This window comes from Lissotriton helveticus, chromosome 2_1, assembly GCF_964261635.1.
Source record: "Lissotriton helveticus chromosome 2_1, aLisHel1.1, whole genome shotgun sequence".
Taxonomy (NCBI): Eukaryota; Metazoa; Chordata; class Amphibia; order Caudata; family Salamandridae; genus Lissotriton; species Lissotriton helveticus.
The window spans coordinates 1693634362-1693650349 of record NC_136059.1 but is presented as its reverse complement, the minus strand read 5'-3'; the positions used below and the strand labels follow the sequence as shown (position 1 = coordinate 1693650349).

At 38.1% G+C, this 15988-nt stretch overlaps 1 protein-coding gene across 2 annotated transcripts in view; it reads right to left on the bottom strand.

The window, feature by feature from the left end:
• The window catches only part of ECPAS (Ecm29 proteasome adaptor and scaffold), a 709962-nt gene that overhangs the window by 378589 nt on the left and 315385 nt on the right, over window positions 1-15988 (bottom strand). For both annotated transcript variants that reach the window (XM_078676653.1, XM_078676652.1), the window contains exon 22: window positions 956-1128. In XM_078676653.1, the coding sequence (XP_078532779.1) occupies window positions 956-1128 (173 nt within the window). The remainder of the gene's footprint in view (window positions 1-955; window positions 1129-15988) is intronic.

Here is a 15988-nt window from a genome sequence, read left to right as displayed (position 1 = left end):
AAACGGGCTCCGCTCCATGTTCAGAAAAGTTTTGCAGTCGTGTCGCGATGAGAAGGCCTCAAAGTCCGAAGAGCGAAAGAAAACTCCGCTTATTCCGGCTCCAAGAGACGGAAGACTCGAGACCGTGCGCAGACAATACCGACGCAAAAAAAGCGAGGCCTTTTGGCCGCTAAAAGTTAGTTTTTCTCGGTTTCGACAGAAAGACGTCGAGACCACATCCGAACCCAATGGCGGAAAAAAACAATCTGGGGATGGAGCCGATGCCCATGCGCACTGTAGTCCAGGGGAGGAGCCACCTATCTCAGGATACTTCGAAGACTCTTCCAGGACAACAATGTGCGATCATCCGGACCCAACACTAGGCGGCGATCTAATGCTAAGATATGAATTTAGCAGCCCACATGCCTCGAACACAGTACTTAAGGTTCTTTTTTTTTAACAGGCCTACCTTGGTCCCAGCCCATGCTCCATCATCGTTGGCCTGAACTAGTGACATTGTCCCGGTCCAGTGTGGCCTGTAACCACAGTAGGTGCTTTGTGCTTGTAAGCACTGATTTTATTTAAATCTTTAATATTGCATATCTATGGTTCTAATAACTGGATTTTAATTACATTTTTATCTATTTTTCTCAATTCAAGTGGATTTTTCTTGCGTTGTGTTTTCACTTTATTGCTATTTGAAGTGCTCTGTAAATACTATACATATTACCTCTGAATTAAGCTAAACTGCTGCTGTGACAAGCTATCAGAGGGTTAAGCACAGGGTCATCTGAGGTTTGCTTGTGTTTTACCCTGACAGGAATTGTGGTTGCTGCTTGAGTAGGGTTTCACCCCCCTCAACCAGTAACCCAATTTCCTACATTTATATTACTTCCTCATGTCTTGGTAGAATAATTATTTCTTAGTGCCTGTGTACATAAAACAAAAAAACGACAGGAAATTCAAAGAACCTTGCCTTATTTGTCTCCTTCCCAGACGGTATTCTCGCGAGTAATGTTTCCACAAGGTGCAGCTGAGTAAATCCAGAACCTTCGCTGGGAATTGGCAAGGGTCCATTCTTGCCTATTTCCCCCAGAGCCGTACAAGCCGCCATTCCCAGCAGCGGAGAAGGATTATCCAAAAATAAACCTACATAAGAAATACAATAAAATGGTTTACATATTTGAAACTAAAATTGCCTATCATTCCCCACTCTCTCAAACTTGCTTCTATACAAATGTTGAAAATCTGTCAAAAGGACAACTAGTTTGTAACCTATGAAAGTCCTTCAATCTGTCTAATAGTAGGGGATGCTTTAGTATGCCCTGAGAGAAGTAAGACAAAAGTTCTGACAGGCTCGCAAGTGTTAGAAGGGGCCTATATTAAAAGAAACACGTGGGTTAATCTCTATTAAGTAAGTTAAAGTATTTGAAGAGCACAGCATACGCCCTATGGTCTCTGGGCAATATGACAAATAAGAACTGTAGATGAAGCAGATTAACATGAAAGGAAAGTTGGGAGTTTCTTTCTGAGGAGAAGGTATGAGGATACAATCTTTACTCCAGGAGGAAGTTATTCATGAGAATAGGGTGGCAAAAGCCTTACCTAAATAGAATGTTTTTTCAAGAAAGGTTGCATAAGTAAGTTTGTAGAAGGAAGGGATAGGAGTGTATCTAGAAATGCTCGCTTTAAAGCATTCTGATGCATTTCCTTAAAGACACATGTATTAAGCAAAGGGTTTTGAAAGATATGCTGCTCTGAATTGGAACACAGTGTAGTTTGTCTAGGGTAATCTTAGCTGTGGTGAAACAGTTATGCGGCCACAAACCTGGCTGCATGAATATCAATATCTTGCAATTGTGGTAAAAATAAAAAAGATAGTGAACCCTTGCTTCCAGGAGAGATATGGTAATTAAGGATGTTTTATGAACATCCATGGGTGCTCGTATACATGGGTGCTGTTGAGAAACTTTGGAAGGATAGACTCAGTTGTCTCAGAAATTGCAGGGGGGCGCATTCATATACAATATCTGGCAATGTGCACTAAACTTCCTAATTGGAAAGAACTAACAAGTGGTCTGACAAACCTGACTAATTCCTGTTGAAGCAAAGGCAAAATTATGAATTCTGGGGGGTGAGGGGGGGTGGGGGGGGGATTGCTGTGTCATAAAAACCAAAATAGTTTTGCAATCTTGATCTTGGACTGGTAGTAGCCAGGTGAAAAATGGTGAGACTATGGCGTGGAGAGGGTACCCTCTCAAAGTGGGAGAACTGGAAGAAAGATTTGTAGTAGTATATAGGGCTGAAAGATCATTGTATGAAGGTTGAAGGGTAACCACACATATAGAGTGAAATGACTAATATGTTTGTGTCTCTTTTATAAAAATAGAAAACAACAATAAAAAAAAGTAATTCTGCTATGATTGCCGCTATAGCTGTTTTTCTACATTCCACTAAGAGGAGGGGAATGGAGAGTCTGAGTATGAACTAAAATAAAGTACAAGAAGAGCGGACTGCTGGAGCCTGACTGTTCACTGTCAACTCATCTACTGTGATGACAAAGATTTTCACATTAGGTCAGGATTAAGGAAATGGTCCTAAGATACTAAGCCTTGGTAAAAGACACTAGGTGAGGGGGTCATTGCATTTATTAAGAGTTCATTTTTGTCCATGTTGATTGTTGCCAGTTTTGGTTAATTCAGCTCTACACAATGTGCCGACAATCTTTTATGGTGCTAGAGTTTGGCATTAGCTCCTCTGAGGTGAAAAAATAGCAGACTCATCAGCATAATGGTAGAAAATGCAACCAAAGATACTCAGCAAGTGGAAGAATGTAGATGCTGAAGTAAAACTGTTTTTGATTTTCACCAGATGCGACACAGGCTACTAAGCAGAATAGTTATTGACATTAAGATCATTACAAATATGCTTCAGGCAAAAGGTGATATATCACACCAGGATCATACTTGGCATTAGTGCTGGAATTAAAATAATTTACTAAGAATCACTGATAAAAACACATTGATGCAGGATCTCTTCAGCCATAAAAGAATGAGGAGAATAAAAGACAACCAGGGGTTTGATCTATTGCTTGATAGAATGAGGCATGAGAAGGAAAAGGGTGGGTGAGGTTGAGTGCAAGTTTAAGTATTTCCATCAAATTGTTTTGTGCTCTGCTGAGAGGTAGGTATGGCCTGATTTAGTCCTCGTGCCTGCGATGCCAAGAGATTTAAACAACTCCGCAGATGAGGATAAATTAGCCAAAAAAGAAAAGTGTCTAGGGTTTTTGTGCTCCTGTGTAGTTCAGGATACACTGCTGCATTTTTCAACTGAATTGCATGTTGAGAGAATGGATGAGCTAAACTAATGATAGAAATGAAGCTAGAATAACTCAATAGTTTAGAAATGTACCAATTATATGTGGCATCTGCAAATATTTCAAATCACAATTTCTCCATTAGAAGTCCAATATTTACAGGATGTCTCAGTGCATTTGCCTTCTAGCCAAGTCAATGAGTATATTCACACCATATGATCATATACACTGCCTGAAGAGCAAGGAGATCAGAGGTATGGGATAAATTCAAACAAAGACGTAAGTAGAAGACAAGCAAGAATTATTAACTTATAAATCACTGGGATTCATGCTAACTACCGCCTTTTTGGAATATGTTAAAAACGTGTGTCTCATTATGCTCCGCATGTTGCAATTTTTCTTTTTTGTGATATATCTCCCCTACCTTCAATTTGGTTTCCCAGATTGCCTTTCAGTTGTTTATCATCTCACTCGTTATTTATTCAAGCATCTGATTACAACATATCTAGGTATTAATCAGGTGCATCAAAGTCTCCCTCACTCCTTTACAAACCACCACTTTGCTTTTCAGAAGAGCTTTAAATGGCTACAGCTGTTTGGTCTCCTGGTATAGTAACCGTAAACATTTTAATTAAATAGGTTTTGTTATATGGACATCCTGCATTCCTGGGAGACCCGGAGGAAAGGAAAGAGTGCAAGAAACTTGTAACCAAGATTTGGTCTGCTCCAACAGCGAAAAACGTTTTGGATAGAATGTTTGAAGTAATTGCAGACACCAGTGATTACTTTAAGCCATATTTAGTCAAAATACTAAAAGCATTGACATCTTTTTTGCTAACCAAGTTAGCTAGCTATTATTCCAATTCTAGTAAGATTTTGGATTTGGCATAATTTATCCTTAATAACAACTACTTCTACTACCAAGATGTATTGTACCATAAACTAAAAGGGACCGCCATTTGCTCTAGGTCTGCTCCCTCTTATGCATATCTGTTTATGAGGTTGTATGAGAGGGAGCACGCCTGAACGGGCTCATGTGGCAGTACCGTTAAAGTAATTTTTTGGGGTCGTTATATTGAGGACGTGTTATGATCTGGCATGGAACTATCCCTGAGCTTGTTCAATACCATGATTAATTGAATAATAATCAATGTAATGTTACATTGAGCCTGGAACACAGTAAAGAACGAATTTGCTTTTTAGACATTGAACTGTACATTGAGGATGGTAGACTGCTCTCCAACTATATAGGAAACTCACTTCGACTAACTCTGTTCTGCATGAAGACTCAGGTCACCCTAAGAAACAGATTGAGAACATCCCTTATGGGGAATTATTACGGGCCAAGAGGAACAGTACTTTAGAATCCAATTATGTCTTAGAGGAGAAATGCATTACTGAACGATTTTTACAAAGGTGATATCATGAGGATATTGTACAAAGAGCTAAAATAAGAACTGACAAGACTTGTAGATTAGATCTTCTGAAACCAAACACTAGGAAGGAAACTAGTAACAAGGATGCCAATAATGTTGTACGTTTCATTACAACCTATAGTGAGGGTAATAAGGAGATTTCCAACAGTTTCTTGAAACATTGGAGCATCTTACAATGCACTAAAGATTTATATAAAATACTCCTTGTATCACCTCTGATCACTTATAAAAAAGCACAGGGGGGTCAGACAGGCCTGGGTCCTGTCCCCCCTCCTTTTTATTATTTACATTATTGGGCTGAACAATTCACAAAAAACCTCGACTCATGACGCTTCCATAATTAACTCTTCCCGTGCTTTAATACGCAGACGATGCGGTCCTCATAGGCCGCACCCCGAACTCTTTGCGCATTTTAGTACAGACTTTTGTCAAGTATATAGACAGCTTGGATCTATGTGTTAATTTAAAAAAATCATTTTTAACGTCCTGTGGTCCTGGGAAGCGTCAGCTAAGTTCTATTGTTGTGGGTAGTCAGAAACCGACAAGCACCAGCACATTTCCTTATCTTGGGTTGGCCTTTGCTGCGAACGGCTCCTGGACTGAGCATCTTGCGCACTCCAGGAGCAAGTTCTCAAAGGCCATCAATTCAATTCTTAGCCTTCCCTGCCCAAAGGCCACTGGTTCTATTTTAGCTACTCAAAACATTTCGAAATTACAGTGCGTTCCTGTGGTCACGAACGGGGCGGAAATTTGGGGTATTGTAAATAGTTCTTGTATTCAGCAGGAAGAACATAGGTTTTGCAGGAAACTGCTAAGCATCCCAATTTCCACTCCACAATATATTGGTCCCAGAGAACTTAATCTTAACTTTATATCGGATATCATACGTGCCCGATCTGCTCTTTTTTGGTTATCAGTTTGGAAGAATCAGACGGCCTCCCTCACTAGAGAGATTATCAACGACTTAAGTGTGAGAAAGGGATGGATATTCCTTGTTTGAGCTGAGGGCAACAAAGCTTGCGCAGTATCAACAAAAAATTCTTTTTCAACCCACAAACAGTTGAAACTGTGCCCAAAAATTGCTAAGAGATGCCCTCTATTCTTTATATAACACAGAAAGGATTGGTCTGGAATCTAAAATCTTCTATTCTTAGTTACATGTCCATTGAACAGTATCACCATCCCCTACCTACATATCTCACCCTACCCATGAGTCATTGGGAAAGGAGCCTATTATTCCGCTTAAGAGCATGAACAGTCAGACTTGCACTGTGTTTCCCTCTTGGTTACCACCCCAACCTTGATCACGTATCTTGTGATGGGGTAAGTGGCAAATCAATTTTACACTTTTTATTTTTCTGTAAATATTATATGAAATATATAAAGTGGCTTTAATATCCTTTTTTTTTTTTTAAAGAGAAGGCCCATCAGTCTGGATAATGCTTACTCATGTTTAGTCTCTATGGCCGACGAAGAATTGATTTTTCGCATAAGTACATTCTTTAGAATCGCCACTAGAGCACGTAAGACCATGCTTGATCCTTGAGATTTTATTATGGCTGATTATCTCTGTATGAATGCAGGATGATACATAACAGTAACTTATTTATTTTTTACCAATTAAGTTATTTTTAATTTGTTATCGTATTTCCTAAAATGTCATGGTTATATTATTGTAATTTTTTCTTTTGATACCATGTGTTTCTAACTCTCCGCTTGTCATTTAACTTGCTATGATGCTGTGCTTTTATGGGTACCAAGCTACCCGAATAAAGTTTATGAACTGAACTGAACTATAAGAAAGCACCAACTCTTCACAATATTCTGAGCCCAAGTGATTCTGTTATGTTCTCATCAACCACACCTGAACCTGTCTCTACATCCTGGTTGAGTGTTTCCCTGTGGGATGTTATAAATACTCTAAATGCATTTACTGCAAATATGTTACAAACAATATCAATGTTTTCCATGATTTTGTAGGTTAAAGAGTTTAAGATAACTATTTATTAACTGTAATTCTACACACTGTGTGTTTGCCCTGCTATGTGTTTGTAAGAAACAGTATGTTGGTTCAACAACTCGCAAATTGAAAGAGATGGAAGGAACATATCAGGGCCATTAAAAATAAAGATCCCAAATATCCTATGACAGTACACTTTAATTCTGAACATAAGATCGAGGAACTGCAAGATATCAGAGTTACTGGCATAAAAGCAGTCAAAATGACTAGAAGAGGGGTGGCAGGGAGAAACAAGTCAGGATGAGGGAAACCTATTGGATTATTAGGCTTAATACAGTAAATAGAGGCCTCAATGTAGATAGAGAATTGCACACACTGGTATGAGCATGTTGCATAGAGAACTTTCTTGTATGAATAAAATCTCTTGAGCCTCGTATCCAGACCTTTCGAATAGCATGAGATCATGGATCTACAGTGCTTGACCTCAGGGACTATAGATTTTGCAATATGTTGTAAAACTTTCAATTTTTTCCTGAATGAACATTTCTCTTTCTCTCTTAATTTCTTTGCCTTTGTCTATTAACTTGAATCTCTATGTAGTATATCTAGGCTGTAGGGTTTTAGGTTTAAACCTATAATAACTGATAAAAACCCCACTGAAAGAAAAATAGCCCTCACCGGTGAAAACATATAAACACTGAAAAAACAGCAGGACAACCACAAACTAAATGCCATTCAAAGAAAGGAAAAAAAGAGTGAAAGTGTCATTTTTTCTTCCTGAAGGGGTCAATACAATATAACTTTGTTATACAAGCTAGCAGTAAGAAAGACTGGCTAACATTGTTCTGCTTGAGTTTTGTTCTTTAGGGATGCCACTAAAATATTGTTTCTTCTTCCTTTTACTTTTTTCGGTTTTGTGGCCTTTGGTCTAAAGATGCAGAGTTAAGTTTCATGTTTTAGGTCTAGTTTAATCATTTTATAAACTATAGAGAATCAGGAAATATCAAACTCATATTTGATATTTTGGCTGCATTAGATTATTTCACCGATAGGTAAAATGGCGGGTTTCATAAAAATCTTTCCTAATATGTGTCATCACATTTACCCAGAGAGAAAGGGTAAAAACCCTTAACACATCAGACCATAGTTTCTAGTGGGTCAGTATTGATAGTAGGTGAAATGCAGACACCTCAGGCTTTAAACATTCAATGCAAGGTATAGTGACAAGTATATATATCACCTAGCATCTGGGATAGTGGTGAAAACATGACACTAGACTTTTTGAAAACATGGAACGCATTGTCACTTGTAATGCTCTGCAAAAAAGGTTCTTTCCAAGTTCAACAAAGATTGGAGTGATATTGTTTGTATTTGCAGTGATTCAGCTATGTATATAAAAAAGTTGTGTGATGACCTGTCAAAATTGATACCCGAGCTGAAGTGATTCCCTGTAGGAGATCCTTGCCACTTGTTAGATGGTATGCTGTAAGCATCTTTACAATCTTCAGAGTTAATGAGGGATGCTATTGACTTTTTAGTCTATTCTGGTGCACTGTTTTCTTATGCACAGGAACTACAACGCAAATATTTATCATTTTGTGCTTTATGTGGCATCAAAGAAAGAGTCATTCCAACTGTGTCCCTTAGCTGATGGTTCTCAGCCCAAGAGGCTATGAATGCTGAGAGGGCCTTTTCACAGAAGTTTACTTGGAAAGGAAAGGGTGAGCGCACATGACCCAAAGACTCACTGAAGAAGTATTGTATAGTGTACTACAATAAGATTAATTTGCAAAAATCTATTTGGACCTCATATACACTATAAGTACACTGTCTATATACCATGTTCTTTCAGTGCAATAAGCAAGCAATAATAAAAACAAAACGTTCCATAAACACCAGAAAAACACATTTTCTGTTGCTTTAAGTGGCGCTAAAATGTGCAACCACTGATAACTGTTTTTAAGATATTGAAAACACTGAAAAAAAACACCAGAATTTACCAAAAATAGAAACTGAAAACAGGAAAGCCTAAGTATATCCAAGACAATTTTCATTTTATATTATCCAATACTCTTTCCGATACACACATCTTTATTTCACATTAGATTATGTTAGTAATTTTTTGTAGATCGGTGTTTGCTGGCCAATACTACGTTTGGGGCATCTATTGTGGACATGAAGGATGTGCCTTGGAGCACGCTTACATTTGGATTGCTATGCCCCTGCTTAGAGAGCCTGACTTTCGATAATCTCTGTAGCTCAATTGTTCACCCCACAGCTCTCTCGACCTGTGATGTCGAGGGTTCGAGATTCACTTATTTATTTTCTATATTTTTTTTAATCGCTTTGTGGAAAATGTTCTCTTTCTTCAGAAGTTTGAGAGTGCAACAATTTCTGTGGTGCTACTAAAATTAATTTCATCAATGATTTCCTGGTTGTCTTTTCGCAAATGGGCTTTGGAGTGATTTGCCGTTCATGACCTTATTTTGAGGATTGTTAAGATTTAATACCTCATAGCAGCTAATTATACAGTCGTTGTTTTGTATTGTGGAAGATTATGTGTATTTTATTCTGTCCATTTGACAACATAAGGTTTGTCATTGCCGGAATCTCATATTGGTCTGCAAGACCAGCTTTCAGAGCATTTTTGCCATATAAGATTTAAGCCCTAGGCGCAGTCATTATTCATAGCTGCATGTAGCTCACTTAATAGTTACTGTGCACGTACTAGTTCTGATAACTTGGGTTTGAGATCCCTGTATGTATTATTTTCCCTTTTTTTTTTATTTTCATGCCTTTGTATGGCATATTTTTCACATGTCGATGAAGATAAATGTATTATATATTGCTTGACCTTTTGGTCTCATCTTATAGATCTGCCCTCTCGTTTGCCTCCTTTGCGATGTTGTGAATTGAAATGTGGTATGTTTTTAAATAAGAGACTTAAGGTGTGGGGGTAGGATCACAGATTTTAAATTCAAAAGTCAATTGCCTATTAAGCACTACTGTTTTTGTAATTAGCGCTTCACGTGTGTATATATAGACCGAGTGTTTTCACCGTGCTGTATACGCGATGGTATCTACACTGATGGGAGGCTACAGACTAGATCATGACCTGTGTGTTGACGTTTGGTTTTTATGGTTTTGTCTCAGTTTGGGATCTTAGAGTGAGGTCGGGATACTAGTTATTGTAGTATCTTTGAGGTGTGGTCTTGTTGCAAATTATATTTGAAGTGTTGCCAAGACGCAATACATTTAGCTCAGTGTGACTCACAGTTTGTGTATTCCCAATACTGAGAGGGGATACACCATACGATTAAACTTTTCTTATATAAAATGTTTTTCTTTTACTTTATTCTTATCACTAGTACGTGTTCGAAGTAGGTTTTTGAATTGTTAGGTGATGTATTTCTTATGAATCTTTCACTTTGAACATATGGAGTAACTTAGATGAGCTTAAACTTTTGCTTGAACTTTCCCCCTACTGCATAGATTTTGGACTCCAATGTTATTAAATATATATATATATATATATATACACACACATATACATATACATATACACACACACATATATACACACACACATTTTTTTAGCTATTGAAGGAAACTATTGAATGAAGCATTGGATCACGAAGAATTGTGGGAACCGGATATGATGAGTATTAAAATAAAATGCATCTTGGAATCAATGTTGTGAAGGTATTTTTTATCTTTTGTATACTTATTTAGGTATTTATGCAGACAGGAGACCTGTATATTCATACTGGATTCTAAGTAATGTGATGCTGTATGTGGGGATCTTTTGGATTAATTCATAATTGTGCGACCTGTACTTCCAGCAAATCACTCCAATTACAAGGGTGCTGTGTACCATATTTAGATTAAAGATTCTCGTTTTGGATTAGAAATGATCTATACATTTGTGAAAATTGTTTCTTAAAAATCCTTTTTACATAGAATAGTTGTATTTGTTTAACGATACACTGTGGGATCTGATAGGATTTGTTCCATACATAGGGACGGATATTAGCAACTATAATGAGAGATTTTAGGTTTTTGTCAGGTATTCCTGTGTTATTTATCTGTCTTTCTTCTATCTTCTTTCTTTTTGTTTCTTAGGGTTTTGCTTAGGTTCATATTTATTTTAATTTATATTCTTGATTTTGGGACAACATACAAAATGTTGCATCTGTAACAAGCTCTTCTTTCATGCATGTATTTTAGTTGCTAATTGTGGTATTTTTCCTTACCAACAGCCCTGAAGAAGCGAGAATTTCGCGAACAACGTCTTGGCTGTTTTGAGTCAATGCATGTATATGAAGATGTATAACGATTTATGTGCTGGGATGTAATACCATGGATAAACAACTAAAGACAAACTGTTTCAAGTGTCCAAGAGAAGAACGTGCAACAATAAAAATATACGGACATTTATGTTGCTATTTGTGTTTCTCTTAGTTCATGACCTAACCTATTTAGTCCAATGATGGCCTGAGCTGTGCACTTAAATAAATAAATAACAGTGGCTGACATTTAAGCAAGGTTATGCTCAAACCCTGGGCTCACTCAACAGACAAATGTTCCAACTGACTAATCAGCAACAAGAACAAAACTTGTCTGGGATGTTGCCTACTAGTTTCGGACAGTCTTTCCCTTTTTTGCAGATTCACTACTCATCTGTATATAGTTGGTCTCTCACTGCACTGTGGACAGTAATAAAAAATGATGGACTGGATTGTGGTTTGAAATAATTAGAAGAGGCTGAGATTAATCCAAGCGTCCCGTCCATCACGTTTTGGTCCTTTCAGATTCTAACCAACAAGGATATGGAGAATTTTATTTAGAATTAAATTGAATTTATTTTCAACCCTAGATTGCATTGAAATGCTAGTTATGTCATGTTAATCCAATTAATAGGGCGCACACTCAGTAGTGGTACTTGGCACTTACAGATTATACATCTTGGACTGGGGAATGGAGAATGTATTATTACTTGCTTTCACAAGCCTGTTTAAAAAGTAATGTCTTTAGCATCTAAACATCTAATAGTCCATTTCCTGATGGACCTGGTCACCACTGAATAACTCCAACCACCCAACCTATGTTTATGAAACTTTTAGACCATAAAACAAGTTACCTTAGTTGATCTCAGATTGCCTATGGGAATGTATTTCATGATTCTTGCTGCCATAAATTTAGGGCAGACCCATTCATGTCTTTAAACATCATGCACGATACCTTAAATTGGATTTGTTCCTTTATAGGAAGCAAATGGTTTTTTAATAAGGGTGTGGCATGGGTATGGCAAGGAAAAAGAAACAGCCTTTCACCCTCATTTTAAATAAATTGAAGCTTATGCCAGGTAACATTTAGTAATCCCACACACAGAATTGGAGTAGTCGATATCTTCCTCCATTATTACTTTCCATGCTTCAACAGACAGCAGAAGTACAGTTTTTCTCAGCATTTTTAATAGAAAGGACCACTGAGACACTAAGACCCTAATTAGGATTGTAGAGTAAGGTTTCCGTCAATCACTACTACTAAACGATCCACAGATGTTTTAGGAATCGGCGCCGGCCCAAGTTCAATCAGCCAGTAGAGATTGCTCCAAATACTGGTTACATTGTTCAGCAAGACTTTTTCAGTCTTGTCTGCATTCAATTTCAGTTGATTAGCTCCCAAACAGCTAGTAATAAAACTCATGGCATTTAGAACTTTTTGATATGATGGAGCTCCAGCTACATGAAGTATCAATTGGGAATCATCTGCATAATTATCTACACTACAACCTAAAGAGGTCAGTGTCACTATCAAAGGCTTAATGTACATACTAACTGCAGCGACAACAATGATACTTGGGAGCCCAGTATTCTAGCCCAATAGCTTCGGATGAGAAATGGCCCAGTTTAACTGACTGAGAGCGATCCTCCATAAAAGATTTGATCCAATTGAAGGACGTGCCTTGCACCCCTGCCTCAGTTCCACGGTCGATCAAGATCTTATGATCGACAGTGTCAAAAGCTGCAGACAATTCGAATAGGTTCAAGGCAACATCCTTCCCTTGATCCTCCTCCTTTCTTAATTTGTCCAGAACAGATGTGACGACAGATTCCGTATTGTGTACAGGTCTGAAACCAGCTTGGGCAGTATGGAGAAAAGCAGTATCCTGTAACTGTCTGCATAGTTCCTGAGCAATATGAGCTTTTAGTTTTAATAGTTTTGCTGGAAATGGGAGCAATGAAACAAGTCAATAAGTTTTTCAATATCCTTGGATCCTCGACTGGTTTCTTCAATAGCGAAATTACTTCTGCGTGTTTAAATGCTTTAGGCCTAAATGTTTAGTAATGGTGTCAAGAGGCCAGCTGTGAACCGCTGCTTCCGTCATACTCTCTTCGCTTGGATGAACAAGAGAGCTCTCTAAGGAAAATGTTGTCTAGATCCACTAACACTAAGCTGGACTCTCAAAAGTGATCAAATGAGCCAGAGTGCTAGGAAGCTCTTCCACACTTTGATTTGAAGGACAGATATGTTATGGTCACAGAGGACCTCACAAGAATTTCTACAACAAGCACTCTTCATCCTCAGGGAGCAAACTATAATCTTGCATGAGACATTTGAGGGCTTGGAACATTAGTCCCACAGGAACAAATCTATGGAGTCCAGCCAGCTAAAGGAGGATATGAAAGAATATTGAAGGAATTGTACAAAGAATATTCAGATCTCTACTGCACATTGAGGAGTATGAGCACTTGGCAGTCCCATAACCGAGATATTTGGCCCCTAGAGGAGTAATCTCCTGATATTTTACTAGGAGTCTATTACTTTCAGATGAATAAGAGGATAATAGAGGTGGCACGGCAGAAAGATACCTCCATTTTCAAGAGGCACAAGTTACTACTCTTCCAATACCTCTCTAGTGTTACCCTTCAGATGTGGAGGATGATTGGCCCAGTTCTTATGATCCTACATTACAGCTAACAGATATGAACAGTTGTCTCAGCTGGAAGGGGCAACTCTATCGTGTGAAGTTCATGATTTAAATGAAGAAGGTTCTACACTTGAAAGATGAACAATTGTGAGATGAGGTAAAGGCTGGCCAAGTGGACTCGAGGTAATGCCCCAACGAAAAAAACTAAGAAAGTTTCCAGGAAAAGACAGACAGGAAACCATACACAGCAACCATAGGTAAGGAGAGCAAAGCAGTTCTTGGGCAACCAAGCAGTCTCCTAAAGCAGCAACAATCTTCATATTCCTCTGAGGCAGAGTGCATTTGAATTCAGAGGGTGGCCTGTAGCAAAATGAAGACACCTTCAATGAGTTGGGTGACATGTGAGCAGGGAGTTTTGGAGCAAGGTGTTATGATAGGGAGCAACATAGTTTTATTTTAGATATGGCAGGTGTCCTTGGTCATGATGTAATTGTGAAAGGGAGAAGCCCACATATGTTCTTGTTTGGGGTTGGTATAAGGGTTGCCCACATGTGGGGTGATGAGTGGAGATAGGAGTGTAGGTCCAGGATTTCATCACCTCTGAGGATTCTGGGTAAAGTGAGGAGAGAGGGTGGAGACGCTGTGTCTGTAACCTACTAAAAGGGTTAGTGAAGAAACTAAGCAGAAGGAATTTGTTAGTACTATCACATATGCGAGGGCCCTAAATATGTTTCTTTCAATTTTTGTGACCTTAAAGACCCAGCTAGGAGGGGTTTTGTTCAGTATGCTCTCTATTGGTTAATGTGTCATTTATATTCTCAACAGGAAAACCATTTGTTTGCCGGGACACGTCCATCTTTCACATATTTAGAAAAGGATTCTGTGAGAGGATTCTCAAGCACCTAAGGTTTCAATAAGGCTTGGAAATGGAGAAGTCAAGATCATTCATCACAAGCATCTGCAATATGGAAACAGGACTTCAAGGGCAAAAACAACCCACAATTTCTGTCCTCCATAGAAGGTGTTTTCGGAGACTGAGCATCTCAAATGTTTCAAGATTTTCTCACACAGATTAGTTCTTCCACCTTCACAGAAACGCTTCCAGTTTCACAGCAACGCAAGACTGATTGGCAAACATTTTTCTCAAATTGGAAAAGTTCGCTCAAGATTTCTGAACTTTACCAAAGGTCTAGGTTGGACATTCAATTCTATGGACCAAGTAGTCAGGTCTCTTATGTAAGTTAATTTAATTTATCTCAAGCAGCTCTATGTGTGGTTTGTTGTTGGTCTGGTAGTTCCTGAACTTCTGATGAGAACAATTGTCCACGACCCCAAATACCCTAACACTACCACAGTTTCAAAAGCAATTTGTGTCTATGAAAAAACATGGTGAAGAGCCACAAGCATGATATTTTACTTAAATAAACAACCTCAGAAGCCTTTTGAATGCACTTCAAAAAGGATTTATAAGAAATCTCAGGTACGTTTTGGGGGAAAATGAAGGATGCATCTTTTAGTGTTAATATTTTTCAACTGCATCAGAAAGATCTTCAAATTCGGTTGCCATATAAGAAATATACCTATAATTTGTTATTTGCCTAGTTGTTTTGGTTCATTTATATTTAATAACAATCTAAAGTCCAACACCAAAGCACTCAGAGCATGGTGAATCATAATTACATTATTTGGATAGCATGTACATCACATTACAAGGCCAATCTTTTACTCTTACGCTGATAACGAACATTTTAAACAGGTGTTTATTCAGGCCTCTCAAAGATGCTTTTATTCAACTACCACAAAGGCCTCGATTTGGGCTCCCTTTTATTCACACATTTAAAGTTGAAGAACTCACAAAATCAATTACTCAACATCGATCCTTTCCCTGCTCACAAAAAAAGATGAGTTATTATGGAGGCTCAAAGAATGGATTGCTGGGATGAGAAGGTCCATATACATGGATATTTTGAGAAATACAAATCAATCTTGATATTATTTTATTTTTTTCAACCATGCTGTGTTTGTAGCAGACTAACTCCTACAGAGAAACCGATTGTGTAAAGACAGTATCTCCACATGAATTTCCCATATTAGTAGAATGTACTTAAACATAAAAGGGAAGACCAGACAAAAGAGAACTGCATTCTGCTTAAACTGGCCCCAAACTCTGAGGCACCAGGTCAAAAGCACTAGTGAACTCTTAATAATATCCCTGCCATTGCCACTACGAATATCGCATCTTGATAAAATTGTATTCCAAGCTTGGTCTCAATGATTTAGATATGGGATGAAATTAAATACATTCGCAGGATTTCAGCAACTGTATTGCAGACACTCGAGTTTACATAAACCACCCTTCAGGT